Consider the following 24,552-nt stretch of genomic DNA (forward strand, 5'->3'; position numbering starts at 1 on the left):
GGTCCCCCGAGGCCGCCCCGTTTGCTGTCCCCAGGACGTTTTGCATTGCGCTGCCACGCACCGCCGGCCCGACGCGGGTGCTCCGGGCACCCTGGGGCACCGCGCTCCCCGCCGAGATGCCGCGGGCCTGGATCGCCTCTCCTGGGTTTGCCCCGCTTTATCCACAGCTTTTAAGAGCTCCATCCTGGAGCCCTCGTCTGCTGGGCTGAGCGCAGGGGAGCCTGCAAGGACGGAGAGGTTTGCGGCAGGCGGGGACGGAGCAAACCCCACGCTGAGCAGCCGTGTGCGAGAGCGCAGAGGTCCCACCGCGCCCAGCGCCTCACCGGCGGGGAGAGCACCCACGCTGCCTTCCTCCAGCATCTTCCTCGCACGGCCAGGGCAAGGTTTGCTGGGGAGCGGCTCAGCCGAGCCGAGAGCGGCCCAGCAAGGGCACCCCGAGCCCCCCTCCCTTGGCTCGAGGGGAGCCCCAAAGGCTGCCCGCAGCTTGCCACCAAACCTGGGCCAGGGGGGCTACGGGAGAGAGCTGGAGCCAGCATACGGGCTCGGCGGGGTGAGGCTGTGACCCCCCCAGGGCAGCCCCCCACGGCACGGCAGCCCCTTCCAGACTGCCAGCTCCCCCCAAAGCACCGGCCACCCCAAGCACCCCCCAGGAAGGGGCAGGGGAGCTGCAGCCCCGCAGAGCCTCCCTGTGTGGGCAGGGGCAGGCAGGGAAGGCATGGGTAGGGGAGCGCGGGGCAGGCTGTAACGAATAAAGGGGCTGGTCCCCAGTTTGGGGTACCCACCCCAGCCCCCTCCAGCGCAGCTCTCGCTGCGTGCGGCACGTGACCATCTCCAGCTCCTGCACCGCAGCATCGGCCTTGGGGCACCCGGTTTGTTCCTTCGTGCTCGATCCCGATAAAAACACGCGAGCACGTTTCGCTCCGGCCTTCAGCCTGCTTCCCACCTGCCAGCAAGGCTCGGGGAGGGAGCCGGGGAAGGGAGCGGTGTCTGCAGGTAACTGAAAGCTTCCCAGGATGCTCCCCAGCTACATCCGCCGGGATTTGGCATGGCTCAGCCCGGGCTGCAGCGTCTGGGCACCAGGATCCCCCCCACTGCATCCGCTGCGGGGGACAGTGGGACGCAAGACAAGGCAGATAAGACACCCTGGAAGCATGTGAGGTGCAGAGGCTGGAAAGCCACGAGGAAGGCTTGGGGAGGCACAGACAGAGGCAGAGGCTACAGCTCAGCCATTTTTCAAACCAATTATGTTTCCTTCATTGTTTTAAAATAAAAAAAAAAAAAAAAAAAAAGAAGAAAAAAAAGAATAAAGAAACCCCAACCCTCGCCCTACCCCCACTTCCTTCACGGAGAACCTGAACAGAGCAGACAGGAACCACAGGTGCAGGCAGCATCCGTGACAGCCCCGGCAGGCAGCACTCGACACACCGCATTAGAAAATAGATTAGTAAAACCAAAAAATACACTTTTTCACAATGAGTTTGAGATTTGGTCAGTAGCGTGTTGGGGCTGGTGGGAGAGGAGGGGGGGCTCCCACCGCCGGCGGGGTGTGCCGGGGCCTGGCGCAGCAACCAGGGACCCCCGTGCCCGGGCCAGGTCTGGCTGCAGGGTGGCAGCGGCTGCGAGCCGGGCAGCTCCGGCCCCGCTGGCAGTGGGAGGCCAGGGCTCCTTCCCTGGTAAGCACCAGCAGGGATGGCGTGGTTTAGCCGAAACCGGGACAGGGGAGCAGCTGAAGGCAACTGCTGGGCAACCGTGAGCCCGCTGCCCGAGCCCAGGGCGGCAGCTCTGCCCTCTCACCCGGGAGAGGGGGGCAGCGCCGGTCGCCCCGTTAACACCACTTCACCCACTGCACGGCCCGGGTCAGCGCTGCGAGGGGCCAGGGAAGAGGAGGGAGGTGGGAGGCACACGTCAGGCTGCGGAGGGACAAGGCTGCCCGCTTCGCTCTGCTCCACGCCGCTGTCGAAAGCAGGCTGGCGTGTGAGGCCAGGGAAGGAGGAGGGGCAGCAACTTCATGCTGCCAGGCAAGAGCATCACAGAGGAACAAGCAGGACTGCCCCGGCAGGACATCCTCCACCTGCCACCCACTCACCACATGTCTGCGGGGAGGCACAGAAGCGCCCAGCACCCGTGGCACGGGACGGAGAGCTGCCAGGGCACAAAACGGCCTTCCCTCCATCGCCGGCCTCCGCAGGGACCCCACAGACATGAAGCTCTTCCCAGCCCGCCTGCCAGGTGCAGGACAAGGGATCATCGAGTGGAAGAGGAGCCCTGCCGTGGCACAGCGGTCTCCCACCTCCACCTGGCCCTGGCCTCTCCTCCCTCCTCTGCCGAGGCAGCGCAGATGGCCGACACCACGCAGCCAGTCCCAGGACAAAGCCAGCAAAGCCCAGGGAAGATTCAAGGTTCTGAAAGCCAGTTGAGGATGGCTGAGAAATGCAGGGCAAGGCGGGGAGGGGGGACACGACACAGAATGGGGGCTGAGGTTCTGCAGAGCAGCGGCCGCGCGGCGTGCCACAGCCTGGCAGGCACGGGGAGGGCACGCCGCAGGCAGCCGGGAGCAAAGGCAGCGCCGGCGCTAGCCAGAGAGCTAGTGGCACAGGCAGACCCTCCCCTGCAGCTTGACACCCCCCTTGCACAGCCGCTCTGCGGCCGGCGTGGGGTGGAGACAAGCGGCAGGAAGACGGGCTGCCCAGCTCCTTTCCTCGAGCCCCCAGTTCGGCGTGAGCCCCGGGGAAGGACGGGAAGGAGGGTCCCCGCCACGACCGCTCTCGCGCCGGCTAAGTCTGAAAAGAAGGGGCATGGGAAGGAAGCTACTTTAAAAACCGTTGCCAACAGAACACCTTCCCGGTTGTTTTGGCCCTTTTGGCACCAAAAAGTCTCCTGACAACCCCTGCCACGTTAACCAATAAAACAATGCCATAGATTAGAGGAAGGAGGGAGGAGGGGAGAGAGGACGCTACTGCCATAAATTGCTTTCCCCTCCCCATCAGGATTCCTCAGCGGTAGGGAGCAGGCCAACCCTAACGTCGCTTCTGAGCTGCTTGACCGCAAGTCGTCTCGTCAGAGAGTTGGGGCCAGACGGAGGGACAGCCCCGGCCACCGAGCCGGTATTTAGCATCCAGGACAACCTGCAGAGCAAGAGGTCCTGCCTCGGCCCGCAGGGAGACCGGCCTCAGCGGCGGTGAGTGCCCCTGGGTGACCAAGGCGGGCCACTCGCGCTCGTTATCCTTTGACACCATGCAAGGCCAGCGCCAGCCCGCACCGCCTGCGCATCGAGGTGAATAACAACTAAAGCAAAATGGCCATGAGGAATCGTTTGCCTGCCATCCAGCCCATCTCCTCCTCTCCTCAATCACTTCCAGCTTTGATTAGACAAAACAAGAAAGTTCTCCCTTTCAAGCAGAGGCTAGTGCTCTGCTTGCCCAGCGTCCTGGGATGGGACCGGGAGCTCCCCAGACGTTAGCTGCTTCTCCTCTGGCATCTCAGCGTTGCTCAGGGATGGCGCAGGGACCTGGAGAGAGAAGACAGCAGTGACTCGCATGAATACACCCCAACACAGAGCATCTGTTTGAGCGCACAGACACACGGCCCCGCTGCCCTGCTCCTGCCTGCAGCTCCGCCAGGCAGAGGTCTCAGCTGTGCTTGGGAAAAGGAGGAACCAGGGGCCACCAAACAGGCAAAACAGCAGCTTCACGAAGATCCGGAGCCCTGGACTGCTCCAGCAGACATGGTCTGGACCGTTTCCACCCGAGAAACAGGCAGCTCACGCCGAAGCAGGAGTAGGCCCAGCCATTTCCCACCATGTCCACAGAATAATTTAAGTGGGAAGGGCACTCTGGGGGTCTCCTGTCCAACCATATCTTCAAAGCGGCGCTGATTTCAAAGCGGAGCAGGCTGCTTGGGGCCGTATCCAGCAGGACAACGGCTTTCCCCAAGGATGGAGATCCCACAGCTGCCAGGGCCCTTCGCAGGGACAGCCCTTCAGCTCGCGCTCAGCGCCAAAACAAGACGCCTGCAATCTCCCACCCCTCCTAGCCTCCATAGCTGCCAGCTCCCAGGTGCTCTCACGGCAGGACCGACATCTCCAAAAGCGCAGCCAGCTGTGATTTTCTTTGAGGTTTACCTAGGAGTCAGAGGAGCCCAGCACCCTCCCAGCCAGCTCCAGAGAGACGCTGGTTTCCAGGGCCAGAGCACAACAGGCTTTTCATCGGCAGCCTCTCAGCCCCAAGCGTTGTTTTGTTCCTGCTAAGTCACACTATCATCTTTCTCTCTGCTGGCCCAAAGCACCAGCAACCCCAAGCAGGTGCAGCCCACTCACAGCCCCTGTAGACGGAATCACTCACGGCGCTCAGGTGAGGAAGGTTGCCATCCTTCTGCTGAGCGCTGCTCTCCTCTGCCTGCCCACCGGGGCCCTGAGCAGCAGCGGGCTCTTGAGCGCTGGGCCCCCGTGGGCACGACTCCTCCTGAGCTGTGCTCTCCTCTTGCTGCAAGATGCCCCGTCTGTCCAAGACGCTGCAAGAACAGAATCACACCGTCAGAGACCCGCGCCTCTCCCGAAGCCGACTTCTTTTCCTGGCAGGAAAAGCGCTGGTGGAAGACAAATGCCAGCAGAAGGGGTTCCTCTCCAAAACAGGCTGTGCGCAGCCCAAACCTAGTTTACAGTGTCTGTGCTCCTCCTGTGAAAACCAAGCCCCTTGGAGAGCAGCCCAGTTCAGAGGGTGGGAGCTCACCAAAACGAGCGCCCTGGAAAGAGCCTCCGCTCCGTACGGTGCCCCAGGGAAGGGAAGCCACTCCTTCACCAGCTTCCCAAGCGCACGATGATAGCGAGCATGTCACAGGCTTGAATCACGGAAGATACGCAAGGAAGGCAACACAAGACCTTCCTCCCCAGAGCATCCAGCCATGTCCCAAGTGACTCCAGAAGCCCTCAACAGGCACAACGCCGGCAGAAGAGCAGCCAGGTCTTGTACCCAAGCAAGGAGAGTTCATCAGGGTCCCACACTGAGCTCTGGAGGAAAGGCAGGGCTGCCCCTTGAGAGCTTACCTGGGGGGCAGAGGCCCACAGAGCACCTCACAGCAGTTCTTCACTATGTTGCCATGGCTGTAGGGATTCTGCACGCGGTTCTTCCCAGTCCAGGACCCCTTAATCTGCAACAGTCAGGGCACAAGTTCAGGTCTGCTCCACCGACACTGCCCCCAGCCCCCGGAGCCCTGCCTCAGCCTGCAGAGCATGGCAGCAAGGCGGACGCAGCGGGACACACCGAGGAAGCGATGAGAAACGGAGATGGCTCAGAGGAACAGAAAGACTCTACTTACGTCTTCGTTGGTTGTCTGATTCAGTGCCACCAGGAAGGTGTGGAACCCAGTTAACCCCACCACTGACCAGAGGGTGAAGAAACAGATGAGCACCTCCAGTACAGTGAGAACAGTTAAGGACTGGGAACAGCCCGGCAACAGCCCCAGCCCAGCTGTGTCACTACCCCCAGGCGCACCACCCTAACTTCTCCTCTTCTGCTAGACATGGTTTTCTGTTTTACCTTCCTCCCAAAAAGCCACAGAATTGCTCCTCGCCTTCTAATCATGGGGCAAAATGCCCTGAAAGACTCCTTACAGAAGCCTGGGCATCAAGACTCCAGTCCCTCCATAATGCAGCTCACGCTAACCCCCAGCTTTGGAGAAGCCAACCCCTCTGCACTGTGGAAGGATATGTCCCTGGGGTTTCCTTCAACGTGTTCAGAAACCCAATCTTCAGAGATTCTGGCAATACAAAGAGGGAGAGAGATTTTTTTCCTCTGGAACATCACACCGAGTCCAGTTCCCTTTCCATCACTTCTGGGTTTGCAACGCCATCTGTATCCCCCCCTCACCCTTAGCCAGCCCAGCCATCCACCTCTCTGCAGCCAGACTCACTCAGTGCTACGTAGACTATGTTGAAGGTGAAGATGTAGATGGTGAGGAGTGAGAGCGAGAGGATGAAGAGGTAGAAATAGCGGTAGTTCCTCTTCCCCACGCAGTTGCCCACCCAGGGACAGTGATGGTCGAAGCGCTCTGTGAAAGCGAAGATGGAGATCAGTGCTGCTCTAGCACGGTCCTGCCTGCCTCCGGACGCTCGCTCCTGTGCCCCAAACTCAGAAATTTCCAAGGCTGACAAGGACTCCCTGGGCCGTCAAGTCTGACCCTCTGCTAACTGCGGGCCCCATATCATGGCACCCTTCCAGAAGGGGAGGCCAGGTAAGAAAGCGCAAAACTGTTTTATTAATGAGTCGTTTTGCACATTAAGATAAGAGTTTAAGCGCTTGGCCCCATGCCTGCCTTCCCTCCCAGAGACCTGAAGTATAACAGCTTTTACTAAAGCAGCACAGGGTAGATGAAGGCCTGGGGGTTCAGAAGTTCTTTTCTAACCCGTGTGCCACTTTACTCCTGCTAGAATAATTAGAAGAGGGTTCAAGGGACTGCATAAACACTCAAAGGGCTGGGAACCTGCAGAGGAGGAGGAGGGGGATCCAAAAGAATGGGATTTCTTCCTTGAGAAGGGATGCTGAACACGAGCCAATTATGATACGCAAAAGGGCTAAGACAGCTTCTGCTATGCAGCGAGGGAAACAAAAAACAGGGGCACTCAACGTAAGGGCAGAATCTCTGTGCTGATGCAAGGAGCTGCTTTCACGCAAGACACAGCTCTCCACCGGGACCCTCTAGCTCAGCAAGGCCAGCAGTTCAGCGAAACTCAAAAACGGCCCGCACATTTACATGCACAAGTTAGACTTACGTTAGACTAGCTATTGCCAAAGAAGTACTGGCAAAGATGAACCATCTGGCTTCAGGTTCTGAGCAAATCTCAAGCTCCTTGAGCTTAAGATGAGGCAGACTGTCCCTGTCTGTTCACACAGCACCATCCTGGACTCGCTCAGCAGGTGCTGTGTGAGACCTGATACGGAGCGAGACCGGGTGCAGATCTTCACCTGTTCTCTTCCAAAGGCTCTCACCTAACACCCAGGTGCAGGAGCAGGCACAGCCTCTTCTACTCACCCACACAGTTGTCGCAGATGCTGCAGTGAGAGGCACGGGGCGGACGGAAGATCTTACACGTGTAGCAATACTTCAGCTTCACTATCTGGTTGTTGATCTGGAAGTTTTTAATCCGCGGGGGCGGGCGCTGACCCTGCGGCACGGTCCCGTTGGTGGCCTCTGAGAGAGAGAACCAAGGAGAGATCAGACCTGCTGCTACAACATGACAGGCCTGGAATGACAACTCGCCTCCCTGCTTTTCCTACCAGAGGGATCAGAGCCTGCTGGGTCTAGAGCCAGCGGCTGCAGATCTGCTTGCACAGTCCAGAGCCAACCTGGCAGCTTGGAGTCAGGAAAAGGCATGCCAGAGCTTTCAGGGGCATATTGGGAGGGCGGGTGTCACTGTAGAGACCCGCATCCACCAAACTTCCTCTCTACCCGAAGGATCAAGGGGCCCACGCCAAGCTTCCCGCACCCCTTCCCAAAAGCAAACTGAGTTTGGATGTATGCAGCTACAAGAGAGAAAACAGCATGTGAAAATGTTCCCAGAAAGGGAACAGGTACATCTCACCATCGTTTTTGAGACTCAGCCAAGCAGAATTAGCCAGCAGGTGGTAAGATGCCCCATTTGGGGGCAATCCTCACTTTTGGAGGGCCAGCCAGAAAGAAAGGCTCTGCAGAGAATGTAGCCTGCAGATATGCCAGAAATACAGAGGCTTTTCCAGCCATCACCAGCTCAGCTGGCTCTGCGCTCACCAATCTCCATCTCGATGAAGGCTGCCTCGTCAGGCAGGGCTCTCGGGATCACCCCGGGATCACTGAAGCTCGTCCGCAGGAGCGTGGCCATGGCGAATAGGAAGAGAACTGCGGCAAACACGGGGATGGCTGGGGAGAGCTGGACTGCCAGGTACCGACACCTGCAGAGAAACATCAGGAGGCGATGAATCAAACCACCGCAAGCTCTGCCTGAGCCAGGGCCCGAAAGCCTGGCACAGCATCAGAGTCTAGACTTTTCTGAACAGTGGTTACATCTGGAGAGGAGAGGCTGTTCAGCGCTTCCTTCTGATCCCACCACCACAGGGAAACAGCCCTGGGGCAGCTCTAATGACCAGCCATGATCAAAGTACCACCGTGTTTTTAACCAGCCAGGCACAGCACGCTTTCCAGCGTCTTGTTTTGTTTCCAGCTCCCGTTTTGCCCAGAGTCACGGGCGATGCTAGAAACGCATCCAGCCAGCTAGAGGGATCTTGCCTAGAGGACACCCGCTGCAGCCGGTTGCCGAGGGATGGACCATGCCTCTAGGACAAGCACCCAAGGCCTGGTCTGAGAGCCCACCGCTGGAGCGGGAAGGCTGGGAAGCACATCGGAACGGTGGGAATCTCTGTCTGTCCCCTAAACAGGCAGCAGCTTCCAGGACCACAGAAATTACTTTTCCAGGGATGAACTGCGTCCTGTGCTTCTCAGGAACGGATTCACATGGAAGTGCAACGTTCCTGCGCAAGAAGACATCTGGCTTCCTTTGACTTTTCTGAGGTAAGGGACTCGAAAGCTCCAAATAAAGTAGAAAGGCTCCTGCCCCAAGACAACCCCAGCTCGAGAGAGGAAACACAGCATAAAGTTTGTTTGCTTTATAAATACAGAAAGGTCCAATGAGGAATTTATGTTGCTAATCCTGCTGATTGAGGCAGTGCAAAGGGAGCGAGGAGATTAATCTCACTACGCCCAGTGTCACTTCTGGACAGCCGCAAGCATGTCTCCATGGGCACTGCAGCACAGAAGGCCTGCACAGAAGTCATGGTTGAGAGACATACCGAGCTGAAAGAAAACATATTTTTACCCCAGTTCCTTCAGGAAACAGCATTTATGTTGCAGTGAAGTTCCTATGCAGCTTTCCTATGGCTTAAGGGAAACCCCACCCAAATCCCAACGCTTGTGCAAAATTTCACCTCTCCCCGCATGCCTTGCTTCCCCAATTCCTCCCAACGAAGCTGGGTACGCAGGCTTTCTAGTAAGCCCTGACTCCACAGGGGTGGATCCAGCCCAGACTCCTGCTCTCCAAGAAAGCGCAAGGCCGCTGTGGTGAAAGGTGTGGGATTATCCTCCCCAGTGGATCTGTCATCCTAAGCAAAGCGATTTCTATGACATCCATAGCGTTAACTATTTAATTCTGGATAGCCTTCCCACCCATAGCTTCTCCGAACACAATAAAGTTTCTAGCTCCAGCTGGTTCCTTTGCAGCACCGAATTCCGCAAGCCCACCACCCGCTGCAGGAAGCCTCACTGGGCTTTCATTTGCCATTGCTTGACTCCAGCGACTGTCCCCTGTGCGCGACGAGGTACGGAAAGGGCCGTACACTGAAGCTACGGTACGCTTTGGCCACAGCCGCAACATGAAGCGCCCACAGCAATGCACAGGGCCCGTCCCCTAAACCAGCGTTGTTTAATTTTAGACACCACAAACTCTGTAGTTACTCAAAACAACGCAACCCTTAGAGTCGACCATGCACAGGGTCCTGCGTACGCTCGAAAAGCCGGGCTGAGCGGCCACAGGGCTGAGCCTACCGCCTTCAGGCAGCCTAAGATAACTTTGCTTTCCCTGTGCAAGGGCAAAGTCTAGAAAGAGACCTGCAAGTCAGTCAGCAATTAAACAGAAACCTGTTTTGGGAAGGCATATGGGTTTATTCTTCTAAAAGCTGGACACGGTCTGCCTCAAAGGGCTGCAGCTTGACCCTTGTCCAGCTGACATGACAGCTTTTATAACTGTTGTAATGACACGAACATATTACGGGCTTAAAATACGGATTCATGAACTGCGTTCAAGCTGAGCCGAAACTGCGCCAGAGCTTCCAGCCTCAGATATACGCTAACACCTTATAAGTTTCTCCGGTGTACTGTCAGCAAAAGATTTATTACCTGCGAGCACGTGATCCGTGCCGGGTGTACTCTCCCAGGCACAGACCTGAAAGCTTTACACAGCAGCACTCAAGAATAAACGGGATCAGTCCCTGCAGCGACCGGTGCGGTCCCCGCTCAATCCGCGTACAAGCACGAGCGTGGGATGCGACTCGCTGCCCGCTGACCATTTCCTACGCACCTTTGCAAGGACACCTGCCCTTTGGGGACGCAGCAAGTCCCGCTGTCCCCGAGGCACAGCGAGAGCGGCCTCAAGATTGATGTTACCACATTGCAGAGCGCAGGGTGGGAACGGGAAGAAGCCTGCAATTTTAGGAGATGAAAGAGATGAGTGCGCGACCGTCCTCCCCGCCGTGGCGAGGGAAGTGGCACCAGCTGGCCGGTACCCAGCCCTTCCATCCTGCTCCCAACGTGGCTAAGGCACAGGGCAGGTTAGGTCCCCAGTTCAGGAGGGGAGAGAAGCAATCCCAGACAGACTGCCTGTCTGCCCAGAGGTGGGCACGGGCGAGGACAGGGACAAAGCCCCAGAAAACACCAGATGCCTGCTCCCCTGCCTGATGGGGAAAAGACACCTAGAAACTCACACAAGGAAGCACTAACACTAGCTCCTTCAGCCGCCGTTCACTGAAGCGCACGAGATGTCTGCTCAGCGAAGCCATTGTCCTGTTGTCATCGTCCCTGCAGCACCAAGCAAACACGCAGGCACTGTGCTGGGCACTCAAGCCCGTCACTCAGACGAGCCCTGGCACGGCAGGGGCCGAGCAGGGCCCTCCTGGTCCCCTCTGGTCCCCTCGGCAGGAACACGGCCTGGAGGCGAGGTCAGAGATGCACGAGGGAGGCGAACCCCCACCGCGCTGAAACCGCACCCCGAGACCCAGCGCTGAGCCCGCCGCGTGCCTCCCGCCCCTCCCTGCGCTGACGGGGCCTGGCTTTTCGGAAGGTGTCTTTCAGGGAACGTGCCCAGTGCATCTGCTGCGGCAGAGAAAGCCAAGGGCCGGCCAGAACGGCTGAGCAACAGGTAAGGCCACCGCGTGAGGTTTTGACTTGGTACCCACTGGCGCTGGGGAGCCTTCAGTCTACGCCTCGTCTACAGCGCGATTAGGCTCAGCAATTCATTTCCAGTGCTAAGTAACAGACATTTTAAAGATCTTTTGTTTGGGAAAGCTGAGAGTCAACAGAGACATACTGTTGGCATGTAAGGATATTGCTCCTCCTCCACTCCCAGTGCAATATCTGTGTTCTTGAGCGTGTTGTCATCTCGCAGCAGACAATAACAGCACTATCACAACTCACCATCATGGGGGGGAGAAAGGCTTCAACAAAGAGATGGCCAGAACGGGGCTGGGGGGGGAGCAGCAAGAAGCAGCAGCTGGGAGGTGCCGCGAGTTTACGGCGCATGGAGTGCTTGACGGATTATTTTGCGACCACCTGGGAAGCTCTGTTGTAACCAGCACGTGAAGCAAAGCTCTGGAGGAAGGGGAAAACGAACACGCCAGCCCCGATGGAAGTGGGCTTCAGCCACGGCCATCAGGCAGCACGTCTCATGGCCAGGCCCCTCCAGAGTTCAGCGCAAGCTCTGTTGTATAATTCATTACATCTCACTTGCAAATCACCTATTTACCTTTCCTAAACTAACGCCTAACCACACCGCGTACTCGTCCCGAACGCTAGCCAAGCAAAGTAGCATCTTTACCAAATGTTTGACCCTCACCAGAACACTTACAGTCATCTGCGTCTCCCAGACCTGGGACGATTTCCAGAAGCTGATGTACTTGCGGTAAGCGTGGAAACGATTGCTCTGAAAACCTGGGTAACCGCTGCACTGCAATGCTACAAGTTCGGGGCCCTTTCCCAAGCAGCACTCGGGCAGAACTGGAGCTGCCTACGGAAACTCTCCCGCTCCGTCAGCAGCGACACAGAAAATGCTCGCTAGAGACCCACGTCAAGTGCAGTTCCACTGCGAGCACGTGCCACGTGCTTCCAACCCGACCGATGCAGCAACCGACCTCAGGCAGGAGACAGGAGCGTTCCGCCGACGTTACCGCTCTTTTCCCAGCTACGCTCAAATCTCCGCACGGGCAGGAGAGCACCCCGAGATCTGCGGGGGGAACGGCGGAGCCACAGAGGACGCGCACGCTGCAGGGCGAGCAAAGCCGTCTTCTGAAAAGGAGCCCAGGTACAAGAAAAAAGGGCATGCAATTCAAAAACCCGGGAGCAGCCACTTCATGCAGAAACACGTCTTCACGAGCAAAACCAGCTGAACTGCAGATACCAACAAGTTTACTTCTATCGAGATAAATTATAAGTACTAAAAAGCACCGATCAACTTGTGTGTAAGTTTTGACAATGCTTGACCTAACCAGAGGTAAGAGCCATCTCAGAAGCACCTCTTTTTCAGTGCAAAATCTTGGATCCTTGGGGCTTGGGGGGGAAAAAAAAAAATTAAGTCACATGAAGGGTCAGGCATAGGTTTTTTCAACTCATCAGAAAACAAAGAAATTTTAATCTCTACATAGCTAAGAAAGTAGGGGAGGGGGAAAGTGATAAACATGCTTGGTTATTGGAAAAGCAAACAGCAGCCCCTTTCCGCACTCAGGAGCCTGGCATTGCTGGCGCTATCTGGCCTTTAACATTTACAAATGTTGAACGTTTGTGCTGAAAGGCTGAAGACAAAAGAAATCCAGTTCTCTCGCAGCTGCTTTGGAGAGCTGAATGGAGAACTCTCGCTTCAGGAGGGCCATTGCAGACACGCTGGCAAACTGCAACGAGGAAACCCCCAGCAGCCAGAGAGAGGACGCTACATCCCATCATCCGAATTCCCCAACGGGTTGCGCTAAGTGCTTTACCCGGGCTTCTCGTGCTGGAATACCACAAGCATAGTTAGACAACTAAGCGCCCGTCACAAAAGCTGAGATACCCAGTAAGTGTCTGAAATAACGCCAAGGGGGTATTAAACAGAATTTTATGTGACACGTTACAGTCATGGAGTAGACCCAATTAAATATAGGTCTCGGACCCTGCAGGGACCAGCCTCAGCCCCGGAGCGGTAGGAGCTGCTTTCTGCCAAGGCGGTGGCGAGAGAGGTGCCCTTGGGCAGAGGACTCCGGTCGCTGCAGAGCACTTCCCCGGGAGCCAGCACAGCTCCGCGGCCCTCTGCTTTATCTGGGAGGGAGGAGCTGGATCTCCAGGTACGGCGCCGATAGCTCCGTCAGCCCTCTGGTTCCTGTTCGCTCCCCGATGAAACGACTTACCCAATTCCAGACCACAGCGCTGCGGTCTAAAGGATAAAAAAAACATTAAAATTCCCGCACACGGGGCTGAGGTGGCTTCAGACCGTTCAACTGGAGACACAGCACATGAGCCGATGGCATCGCAGCGACTCGGAGGGGGGATAAAAAAAAAAAAACCTACCAGCAGCAGCAGCCCAAACAGAGAGGCTGTCATTTCACGGCTGGGGAGGACCCTTTCAGCAAGGAACGCGGCGGCTTATCTCATGACGCGCGATGCCAGCCACCACCGCTCTCCAGCGACAGCGTTTGTAATCAGAGCCGAGCCAGAGCAGCCTGGAGGGCGAGGATCAAACCCGCGCTGGCTCGTATCACGTAGCGAGACATTTTCTGGCTTCAGGCATCCCCGAGCCTTGTTTAGACAAGGTGTGACTGCGCAAGTGATTCAGCTGAATGAAACAAGCATTCACAACACAGGCACCCCTGCAGTGAGCGTGCAAGAATTAAAAGGACTCCTCCACCCACCACAGTCTGCTTTTCTCCAAAACCAGATCCTAACAACCCAAATTGTTCCTCTGTAGCACAAACTTTAAGGGGAAAAACATGAATTTCCACGCAAGCGCCAAAGAATCTACCAAAAGCTGAAACGAATGGACAACACAGCAAAAAGATCAAGGCCGAGACCCTTATGCAGAAGCACCCTAACGCACGCAGAAGGCACACAGGGTAAGCAGGGCTCTCGAGCAGCCAAGCTGCTCATCTTCTCAGCTCGGTCGGCGAAACGGAGACGTTGAGGAGTGTTTCTGGTCAGGAAGGCAATGTTTCATCCCTATCCCGAATTCAAAAATCCCCAATTTCCAAACAAACCCATCTCTTTCAAACAGAAAACATTAAGGCGTTGAGCACCGAGAGAATCAAAAAGGTATTTTGGATTTTCCCAAACTTTTTCTCACCTCCCCAGTCAAAAGCACTCAGCTGATTTAGCTAAAATCCAGAGACGATTCTGTTCCCAGCAAAACTTCCCCCGGGCCAGCGGCCCGCGCAGAGCCCACCCTCCCGCTCTACGCAGAAGGCACATCCCGGCTGTCTCGCTGCGAGCAAGGACGGGAGCGACCCCTCCACAGGCCTCTGCCTCCCGGAGCACGGGAAGGGGCTTCTCGAGGAATCTCCAGTCACCCGCCGCACCCACGGCCAAACCATCGCACCGCCGACGACTGGGAAGGCAGCCTCGGCTCGCTCTGCCCCGCGCAACCACGAGGGCGAGGGCAAACGTGGCAGAGCGGGATGCGGCTTCGCTCCTCCGCTAAGGACAGGTTCCGCAGGGAGCGAGAGCAATTATCCCTCCCAGTGATTGTTTCTGGAGCAGTAATAAGTGTTTCTGGAGCAGTAACACTTACTAATTCTTCCTGCAAGGCAGGAAGTCTTAGCCCCATTTTTCAGATGGGAAAAAAAACCAAACAACAAAACAAGCAGGGGTGTCATTTCGCACCTTTGAATTCAGACTGAGTCGGGGATAATTTTGCCTTTCCACACTTGGGAACCCCAAGACCTTGCGTTACAGTCGTACGGCACCTGCCTCCAAAGCTACAGGACGACTAAGCAGAAAAACCAGTCTCATACCTGACCAAGACCTGACGTTAGCCACTTCATCGCCGCTGCTGGGATGTGGCAAGCCTCGGCAGACTGTTCCAGAAAGCCCTTTCCAAGGCTGCCAGCGATATCCGCTAACGAGAGGAGCGAGGGAGAGCAAATGCCAGCCCAGGGGAAGTTGAGACAAGTTCCCTGGTCTGGGGAAGACACCTCGGAGGCCAGCATCTGGGCCGAGCGCTTTATGGATCTGGAGCAATAGCCAGGGCTTAACCAGCGAGCAGTTTCTTCCGCCCGCTTTCCTGGCTTAAAGAGCTTTTGTGTTACCCAACACCATTTAGGACCTTCACCTCCCTAAGAACAACATAAACATGCTAATGGAGCCAGAGGAAGGAAAGTTTCACAGTTGTTTAGCTGATCCAAGCTCATCCCCAAACCAGGCAAAAGGGGCAGTCCTGCCCCCTCCCCACACCACCAGCGCTTAGGCAAACACAGGCTTTTTTTCCTTTTTGTGGGTTTTATTTCTTCTGTAGGATTAGTCTAAGGCCAGGTCAGTTCCCCAGCGCAGCTCACATGGGAGAGCTGTGGGGAGGGGGCCGGTCCTGCTCTTTTGGCGGCATCCAAGACTTGGGCTGCAGGTCTTTAGGCTGCTGAGCTGATCTAAAAGGCCGGCCGGATCCTCCCCAAAGAGCAGCGCCTGGGCTCACGGCAGCGTCTGCTGTAGCGCAGCGCTCTGCAACACCTAGCTAGCAGGCAGCTGCAGGGCAAGTCGGATCGGCGCTAAACCTGGGTGCCACCAAGCTCCCTCCTTTTTTGTTAATGCTCCGGCTGGGTCACCTCCCTAACGGGGCTGAGCTGGGGGCTGCAGGCACAGCCGGCAGGCAGGGACGCAGGCTCAGGGACGCGGGCTCGGCCCCGCCAGCTGCCCCACGCTGGCCCCGGCTGCTGCGGCAGCGGTGCCCTTGCACCCCGGCTGTCCCTGGGCGAGGGGCACGCGCCCCAAACCCCCGTCCCCACTAGCTGCGCTCAGGACGAGGGACCGCGAGTCCCAAACGCACGGAAGCGCAAGCAGTAGGGACGAAGAGCTGGCGTCGCGCCGCAGGCAGAGCCGGGGGGAAGCTCCGGCAGGGCCCGTCCTCCCCCAAAACCTCCAGGGTCAACCCGCGAAGGGTGAAGAGGCAGACGCCGGCAGGGAGAGCCGCACCGCGCCAGGCTCCTCTCCGCCGCGCTCCCCTCCCGCTCCACAGGGGAGAGAGCCAGCCTCCACAGCCGAGCCCCGGCCCTGGGCCGCGGGGTCACCCGGCCGCCACGGGGAACTCACTCGAAGGCGAAGAAGAGGGCGCAGGTGCCGAGGATGAGGAAGAGCGTCAGGTAGAAGATGCCCTTCTGCCGGGCCATCATGATGCGGCCGTCGCAGCAGAAGGTGTTCCTGCCCGGCAGCTTCTCCCATTTCCGAACCACCTTCTTCCTCGCCACCATCACCGACATGGCGGGGCCGTCACTGGGGCGGCGGCGGCCGCCACACGTCCAGGCGCTGCTCCTCCGCCGCCCGCGCCCCCGGCATCATCGGGGGCCCCGCTGGGCTGGGCTGGGGGCTGCGGGGAGAGGGAGAGGGGCCTCAGCACCGGGGCGGCGGCTCGGAGCGGCGGGAGCACGGCGGGGCTCGGCGCCGGGGAGGGGGGGGGGGGGGGCGGCGGCCGTCGCCATGGAAACCCCCGCGCCCCGGGAGGGGTGTCGCCATGGAAACCCACCGGGGAGGGGGGGGACACGCACACAGGGCGCGGCTTGGGAAACCCCCGGCCCCGAGGGGAGCGCCCGGCGGGAGGGGGGCGGCGGGGCGGCCCCGCACAGGCCCCACCGGGAGGGGAGGGGACGGGGCAGGGCGGGGCAGGGCAGGGCAGGGCAGGGCGGCCCCCGCCCCGCGGCCGCGCCGGGACCCGAGCCCGGGAGAGGGAAGGGAGGAGAGGGGAGGGGACGGGAGGGGACCCGCGCCCCCGCCGCCGCCGCTCACCCGGTGCCGGTGCGGGCAGCGCCGGGCGGGCCGGGCCGGGCCGATCGCTCCCTCAGCGCCGCGGGAGGGGCCGCCACGCCCCGCGCCGCCGCGGGGGCGGGGCCTCGCCAGCCATTGGTCCCTCACCTCCCACCGCCCCGCCCCGCCGCTCCCCGCCTTCCTATTGGGCGCGCCCGACGTCACTCGGCGGCGGCTCCCTCCGCCCCCGGTGCGGACAAGGGGAGGCGGGGCCGGGGGGCGGGGCCGCCCCGGGGCTCGGCACGTGGCCGGGGGCGGGGCCTGGAGGGGAGGGGCGGGGCCAAGACGCGGGGGCGTGGCCTGGCGGGGGGGTGGCTGCGGGGGTCCCCGGTCCGGTCCCCTCGGCGGGGAGCGCCCGGTGCCGGCCTCGGAGCAGCCGGGACGCTCCGGGCGGGTCTCGCCGCGGGGGTGGGGGGGTCCCCGCGTCCCCCAGCCCCAGCGTTTCGGGGCCGCGCCCCCCTTTGTGCGCTGGTTTGCACGGCCGGACCCCGGGTTTGGGCGCAGGGGACCCCCGCAGCGGGGATGCGGCTGCTGGCGAAGGCAGGGCCCGGCGCTTCAAATCCCGGGGAGGGGGGGGGGAACCGGGAACTTTTTTCCCGCCGTGGTTGCTATGGAGACGGAAGCGGAGGGCGCGTCGTTCCGCTGCCTTCGCCAGCCCCTGCCCTGCCACCCCCCACCCCCGGTTTGCGCCCACCCCGGGAGCGCTTCCCGCGGGCAGGGATGGAGCAGGAGCAGGAGCAGGAGGAGGAAGGGTGCGTGGGGCCCCCGCTGCGGGAGCGGCTCTGCGGGGCGCTGGCCCCAGTGACACCGGTAACACCAGTGACACTTGGAGGTGACCCGCTCCTCTCCCCGTGCGCCGGCGGTGACCGGGCGCTGACGTCCCTCGGTGTCTGCAAACTGCGTCTGCTTACGCCAGCGACCCGTCAGACCCCGTAAAAACGCCCCGAGACGCTCCCAGAAGCCAGGGGAGGAGCGGGGCCGCAGGTGCGGGGAGCTGCGCCGGGGCCCCTCAGCGCCGCCCCCGAGCCCGCAGCACCGGCGTTTCCCGCTGCAAAGCACAGAATCAGGGAACGCGCGGGGCTGGCAGGGAGCCCTGAGGATGGCGGAGTCCGACTCCCCCGGGACGGGGCGGAGGCGGCCTCGGGGGGCACCGAGCCCCTTGCCCGGCCGCCCACCCACCCCCGCGGCGCGGCCGAGCGCTCGGAGCCGCCCGCAGCCACGTTGTGGGCCCGGGGCCGCGGCCCCCCGGACGCTCCCAGCGCCCCCCGGGCCGGGCCGCCCCCGCCGCCAGCCCAGGCCCGGGGCGCGGCCTCACCTCCGCCCGCCAGGCCCGTTGCCACGGCAACCGTGACGTGCGGCAGGGCGGGCGGAAGCGCGACGGCAGGGCCGGGCGGAAGCGGCGCGCTTTACGGCAGGTCGCGCAGGGAGCGGCGCGGCGCGGCGCTTTCCGGCTGGCCCGGCGTGCGCCGCGATGGCGGAGGACTGGCTGGGCGTGGAGGCGGCCGTGAGTGCCAGCGAGGGCGAGGATGAGGTGAGCGGAGCGGGGCTGGGCTGGGCTGGGCTCCTCCGGCAGCCGCCACCGCCGCCGCAGGCGGAGCTCCGGGCGCTCCCCCGTCCCGGGGCGGCCGCGGCGGAGGGCGGCCTGGCCCGGCCTGGCTGGGGGCGCCGGGGCCCGGACGGGCGCAGGCCGGGGCTCGGGGCTCGGCCAGGCGGTGGTGGGGCACCGGGGAGCAGACGCTGCTCCCGGTAGCCCTGGCCGGGGCTGTCCCCGCGGCCGGGCTCCGCGCCTGCCCGGGCGGGGTGGCCGCTGGGCTGGGCCGGGCTCTGTAACCATGTCTGCCGTGTGCCGGGGCAGGAGGATGGCGAGCGGCGGCACCAGCAGCTCCTGGACGCGGTCAGCTCCCTCTCCGGACGGAAGCGGTGAGTGAGGGGTGTCTGAGGGGCTGCCGCGGCTCGGCCCTGGGGCTTTGCTCCCTGTTGTCCCTGCGAGGCCGGGCAGGAGTGCTTTGAAAGGGGCCGGTGGGAGGGGGCTGGGGGCTCTTTCCTGCTGGCCCTGGCTCTCCTGCCTCTGCCGTAGCAGCAGATTGGAGGAGAAGCACACGGGGGGCATGTGAGTAGCCTTGCGGTTTATTTTCTGTCCTCTTTTTGCAGGCGGAAGCTGGCGGAGCGGACGGAGGCAAGCGTGCAGGTGTCCGAGTTCAACGTCAGCTGCAAAGGTGAGATCCCCGGCAGAGCGGGCAGAGCTCCCGCTGTCTGACCAGGATGGCGCTGGCAGCTTGGGATTCGCTGTGTCTGCCCTGGATCTTCGGGCTGAAGGCAGCTGCAGCCCCTTGATGTGGCGATGCCATGCCTGCGTTGACGTGCGGGACCTCGTGTAGGTGCTGGGGAGAAGCTGGTCTTGTCTGAGCTCCTGCAGCCCATCCGTCCCAAATCTGCCCTGAGCAGCGTGAAGAAAGACCTGACCCGAGTGAAGCAGAAAAAGGCGGTGGATCTGCCGCTCAGCAAGGAGGAGGCAAAGCGGGTGAGTGGGCCTGTGCAGGCAGCAGAGGGAAGCTCTGGCCATACGGGGCAGCAGAGTTGAGCCCCTGCGTGCCCCTCTGCTCCTCTCGGACTGGCTTTTCTTGTTCTTTACATCACCCTTTTCCCTTCTCACCCCTGCCCGCAGGTTGTGAGGGAAGCTGCCTACGTCAGGACCTCGAAAGACGTCAGCAAATGGCAGCAGGTGGTTCTGCAGAACAGACGGGCGGAGCAGCTGGTTTTCCCTCTGAAGCAGGAGATTGCTACAGTCGCCCCCCTGGAGCAGGTGGCTTCAGCGTGGAAGGTGGGTGCTGTCACGTGTTGCGCGTCTCCCGGGGGTTGGCTGGGGCAGCTCGACGTCTCCTGGCTGTGCTGGGAGGAGTGAGGAATGTGTGAGGAAGGCCCAGCCTGTAGCCGAGGCTCTGGGCAGGTGCACGCTGAGCTTCGCAAAATTAAAAGGGGGGTCTTCTGCGTTCCTCACACATAGCAGATGTGTAAATGCGCTCTGGGAGAGGTTGGGTAAGGAGTGAGCAGAGGCTTTGGAACCTGCTCTGTCCCCTCTCCTCTTTTTAGCCTTTCAGCCCTAAACACATGGGCTGAGTCTGCCGTTTCCCAGCCCCTGGGCTGAGGCAGGTGGCTGCTAGTAGCCCTTGGCCACTTGTGCCAAAGGTTTGCCAAAGCCTGCACATCTGTAAATCTTCGTTATGAAGGAAGGATGCTCCTGATTTTGAATGCGAGCTCCTGCTGCTGGCAGGAGAGTCACTGTCACCCCCGAGAGCTCTCCCAGCTCTCCAGATGCTCAGGTGAGACAGCCCCTGCCAAGCTCCCGACGTTCCCAGCACTCGCCTCCATCTGCCCAAAGCTCCCTTTCCATTTCGGTGGGACATGGTATCGCGTGGCCTGGAACTTCCGCTGCGTCCCTCTTGTCCAATGCTACCCGGTCAGCACTGCCTGCTGACTGCGAGCCTATTTCTCTGCCCTGGGAGGAATTCTGCCTGCCCTAACCTGGGGCAATGGCTGGGAGGCGTCCCGGGCCGTTGTGTGGGACCCGCTGTGACCCCAGCCCCCAGGAGGAAGGGGATGCACTTTTCTGGGCCTTCCCATGGACCTGCTCAGGGGCACCGGGAACGATGGGGGCGTCTGGGGGAGCGTTGGCTCTCGCAGTTCTTCTTACCCTGCTCTTTCTGTGTCCGTTCTGTCCCCGCAGGCTCGAACTCCCCTGGAGCAGGAGATCTTTGGACTGCTCCACAAGACGCAGCAGCCCATCACAGACCCGCTCCTGACGCCGGAGGAGACGGCCTCGCTGCAGGCAATGAGCTTGGAGGAGGTGAGTGCTTCCCCCCTGCCATGCCCTGGCTCTGGAGGCCTCTTCCTTGGCGCCTGCCCTCACTCTGCGCTCCCTGGCAGGCCCGGCAGCGGCGGGCAGAGCTACAGAAGGCTCGGGTGGTGCAGTCCTACTACGAAGCCAAGGCTCGGCGAGAGAAGAAGATCAAGAGCAAGAAGTAAGGCTCTGCTGTTGCTGGGCTCGGCGCAGTGGGAGAGGGCTGGGTCCTGGCCTCGGCGCTGGAGCCAACCCTGCCCCGTGCGTGGGTATGGCCAAAACACGGAGGAAGGCAGAGCAGCCCCCTTCCTCCCTGGGATCCGCCACATCTCGGGCAGCCTCCTGCCCAAAGCAGCGCCGAGTTCCCAAAGGCCTCCCTAGCACCCTGAGGTCTCACTCCCTGGCTCTCCGCCCTCGGGCTGCAGGTACCATCGCATGCTGAAAAAAAGCAAGAGACGTAAGGCCTTAAAGGAGTTTGAGCTGCTGCATAAGTCGGACCCTGAGGCCGCCTTGGCAAGGCTGGAGGAGCTGGAGCAGCTCAGGATGCAGGTGCTGCTTCTGCGCTTCTCCCCCACCCCTTGGGAAGTCCCTGCTCGCGGGGCTGCTTTTTCTGATGCTTCCCTTCCTCTTCCCCCCAGGAGCGGATGAGCCTTAAGCACCAGAACAAGGGAAAATGGGCCCGCTCCAGGGCCATTATGGCTAAGTATGACCTGGAGGTGAGATCATAGAATCGCAGAAGGGTTTGGGTTGGGAGGGACCTTCAAAGACCATCTAGTCCACCCACTCTGCTGTAGGCAGGGACGTTTTTCACTAGATCAGGTTGCTCAAAGCCCCATCCAACCTGACCTTGAATATTTCCAGGGATGGGGCATCCACAGCTTCTCTGGGCAGCCTGCTCCAGTGTCTCACCACCCTCATTGTAAAACATTTCTTCTTTATATCTAACCTAAACCTACCCTCTTTTAGTTTAAAGCAGTTTCTCCTTGTCCTGTCACTACAGGCCTTGGTATAAAGTCTCTCTCTGTCTTTCTTATAAGCCCCCTTTATCTATTGAAAGGCCACAATAAGGTCTGCAGCGCAGGTTGGGGAAGGGGGAAACAGCTGAGGAGGGGCGAGGAAGGCAGGCGTGTTGTTTCTGGCCTGCGTTAGAAACATCTGGATCCCCTCCCAGGCCCGCAAGGCCATGCAGGAGCAGCTGGCCAAGAACAAGGAGCTGATGCAGAAGGTGCGGGTGGAGCTGCCCGAGGAGGAGCCACCTGATGTGCCCGAGGAGGATCTCACGCCGGTGACCGTCCCCAGCATCCCCGCGGGTGTCAGCGGAGCTAATCCCTGGATGCTGGGCAAGCCCAGCGGCCCAGCCGAGGAGCCTGAGGTGCAGGAGGGTCTTGGAGACATTGTGACGCCTGGTGCTGTGGAGAGAAAGGAGGAGATGGAGGAGGAGGAGGAGGAGATGTCGGAGGAGGAAGCTCTGCTACAAGACTTTGCGCAGAAACGGCACGCGCGGCAGCAACGGGCAGGGAGCCCTGAGGGACAAGGTGAGGAGCTCGCAGCCCCAGGCAGCGCGGGGTCTGGTGTGCCGCTGGGTTGGGCAAACAGAAAAGGGGGTCGTGGGGGCTGTTTTCTGCCCGGTTTCACACAGCTGTCCTGCCCTCGCCCTCCCTGCTGCTGGGTGACTGTTTCTCACCTCTTGCTTCAACGTGTAGGTGCTGATGAGACGGAGGCAGCTTCTGAACTGCCGGGGACCAGCCCCATCCACCCTGTCTGTGCCGAGGAGCAGGCGAGCCTAGGGATGGAGCAGGCGAGCCTAGGGATGGAGCAGGCGAGCCTAGGGATGGAGCAGGCGAGCCTAGGGATGGAGCAGCCTGCCCCGGGCCAGGAGGAGATCCTGCTGTCGGAGCAGCTGTGCCGGGTGCGGACGATGGAGGACGTCGAGGCTCTGGCCTCGGAGGAGTGTGTGGAAGAGCAGGAGAAGCCAGCGGCCGCGAGAGCAGAGACGCGAGCGCAGCAGCGGGAGGAAGGCAGAGCTGGGGACAAGCGTGCCAAGAAGCCGCCAGCCAAGAAGAAGATCATCAGCCTGCAGGCTGTGCTGTCGGGGAAGTCCCAGGAGGTTCAGTGCCCCAGCCTGCCTGTGGTCGTCGAGGAGGAGGTGAGCAGGACGCGCCTGCCCCTTGGTCGCAGGATGGGGCTGACTGCAGGGCACTGACCCTTCTCTCCGCAGGAAGGTGGCGTTGACCAAAGAGGGGTGATCACAGAGGCCTTCGCAGGGGACGACGTGGTTGCTGATTTCCGCCGGGAGAAGCGCAAGGCAGAGCAGGCTGCGAAGCCGCAGCCAGTGAGCCTGGTGCTGCCAGGCTGGGGCGAGTGGGGAGGCACAGGACTGAAGCCCAGCGCCAAGAAAATAAAACGGTAAGCGTGGAAGAGCTGCGGGAACGTCCCTCAGCCCGGCACCGCGGCCTGACGTCTTTGCTTGCCCGGCAGGTTCCTGCTCAAGCCACCCCCAGCACCTCCCAGGAAGGACCAGCACTTGCCCCACGTCATCATGAGCGAGAAGCGCAACATCCATGCGGCAGCGCATCAGGTGGGTGACGCCCGGCTTCCGTGAGTGGCAGCAGTGAGTGCTCCAGCACCCAGGCTGGCCCAAAACCTTCCTGTGACCTGTTCCCAAAACATCCTGAATCCCTGTGGGTAATCCCTGCCCAGCCACGTAGTTTCCAGCTTTGACAACCCAGAGGCTGGCAGGGTGGTGGAGGGCGGAGGAATTTCCAAGACTGCTCCCGTGATGGCTGCTGCTGTGCCAGCCCTCCTGGGATCCGCTGGAAGAGGGGATGGAGCGGGGTGGTCAGCGGGGCTGGAAGCGGAGCGTGAGCGGATCGGCGGCGGCGTGGGGTGAAAGGAGCGCCCGGGGTGCTGGGCTGGGTGTGCTGCGGGAGTTACCCCGCTGCGCCGTTTCCCCGCAGGTCAGCGAGCTGCCCTTCCCCTTTGAGAGGCACCAGCAGTTTGAGCAGAGCATCCGGGCGCCCGTGGGCCCCACCTGGAACACGCAGCGTGCCTTCCAGAAGCTGACGGCCCCCCGAGTCATTACCCGAGCAGGCCACATCATCCAGCCCATCTCTGCCGAGGATGTCCCCGACATGGCCACCGCAGCTGGCGGCGGAGCCAAGCCAGCGCTAGAAATTGCGCCCAAGCGACAAGAGCAGCCCTTCCGCCGCCCGCGCACGAGAGCGCGATAGCTCTGTGCCCGGACCGGGGCAGGCGCAGGAACCGGGGAGAGGCTCCTGGCTCTGTCCGGGTCCTTCTCCCCTTTCCCTTGCAATAAAATATCCCGGGCCGCCTCGCCGGTGTGGCTGCCCGAGCTGCGCCCCGGGGACGGGACAGCTGGTGCCCTCCTGCCTGTCCTTGGGGCCCCGCGCGGGGCAGGGCGCTTCGGGCTGGCGGAACGTGAAGGCTGCGCTGCGGGGCGGCCGGGGACGTGCTGCCTGGGGCTGGGGGTGGAGCAGCCACCGGCGCTCCCTCAGGGCTGGGCTGGGTTTTCCCCCGCCCTGTGGGTTTTTTTTCTCTCATACCCCCATATTTTTTAATGTATAATAGAACTTTTATATAATTTTTTTTTTTTTTAATCTTGGCTAAAGGGGCTTTCTCGCAGCCTGCTGCGCCGAGCCTAGCCACGGGGCACCTCTCCTCAGCTCCACCTGCAGCTCCAAAATAACTTCTGCCCGGTTCCAATAAAACCCCATGAGCTGGAAAACGGGTTTGTAACGTAGTGCCGCTGTTCCACGCGGGCTGGGAGCTGGCTCTGCCCCCGCGCAGCCACCCTGCCCTCTTCCTGCCCACCTCTGCCTCTTCCTGCCCGCTGCGCCCGGCCTCCCTGCCCAACCCACCCCTCGGAGGGTGACGGCAGGGTGCTGGCTGCGGCCAGCGCTAGCAGAGGCGTGTGCCGGCGCCTTACGGTGAAA

The 24,552-nt window shown here is 60.9% G+C and overlaps 2 protein-coding genes across 2 annotated transcripts; one reads left to right on the forward strand and one right to left on the reverse strand.

Moving 5' to 3' along the window:
* Window positions 1–3,254: 3,254 nt before the first annotated feature.
* On the reverse strand, window positions 3,255–16,220 carry ZDHHC9 (zDHHC palmitoyltransferase 9). The gene is made up of 9 exons (XM_075720826.1): window positions 16,054–16,220; window positions 7,762–7,922; window positions 7,027–7,185; window positions 5,908–6,045; window positions 5,706–5,754; window positions 5,314–5,416; window positions 5,042–5,145; window positions 4,341–4,509; window positions 3,255–3,508 (listed from the first exon to the last, which is right to left on the reverse strand). The coding sequence occupies exons 1-9, from the start codon at window positions 16,218–16,220 to the stop codon at window positions 3,404–3,406; spliced, it is 1,155 nt and encodes a 384-aa protein (XP_075576941.1). The 3' UTR covers window positions 3,255–3,403.
* Window positions 16,221–18,232: 2,012 nt separating this feature from the next.
* On the forward strand, window positions 18,233–23,829 carry UTP14A (UTP14A small subunit processome component). Its single transcript, XM_075720529.1, has 15 exons — window positions 18,233–18,291; window positions 18,610–18,681; window positions 18,913–18,977; window positions 19,140–19,282; window positions 19,427–19,582; window positions 20,486–20,605; window positions 20,686–20,780; window positions 21,025–21,148; window positions 21,238–21,315; window positions 21,771–22,134; window positions 22,303–22,376; window positions 22,437–22,745; window positions 22,818–23,005; window positions 23,078–23,177; window positions 23,557–23,829. Exons 1-15 carry the CDS (start codon window positions 18,233–18,235, stop codon window positions 23,827–23,829), a joined length of 2,220 nt encoding a protein of 739 aa, XP_075576644.1.
* The last annotated feature ends 723 nt before the right edge of the window (window positions 23,830–24,552 follow it).

The sequence above is a fragment of the Pelecanus crispus genome, chromosome 13 (assembly GCF_030463565.1).
Source record: "Pelecanus crispus isolate bPelCri1 chromosome 13, bPelCri1.pri, whole genome shotgun sequence".
NCBI lineage: Eukaryota > Metazoa > Chordata > Aves > Pelecaniformes > Pelecanidae > Pelecanus > Pelecanus crispus.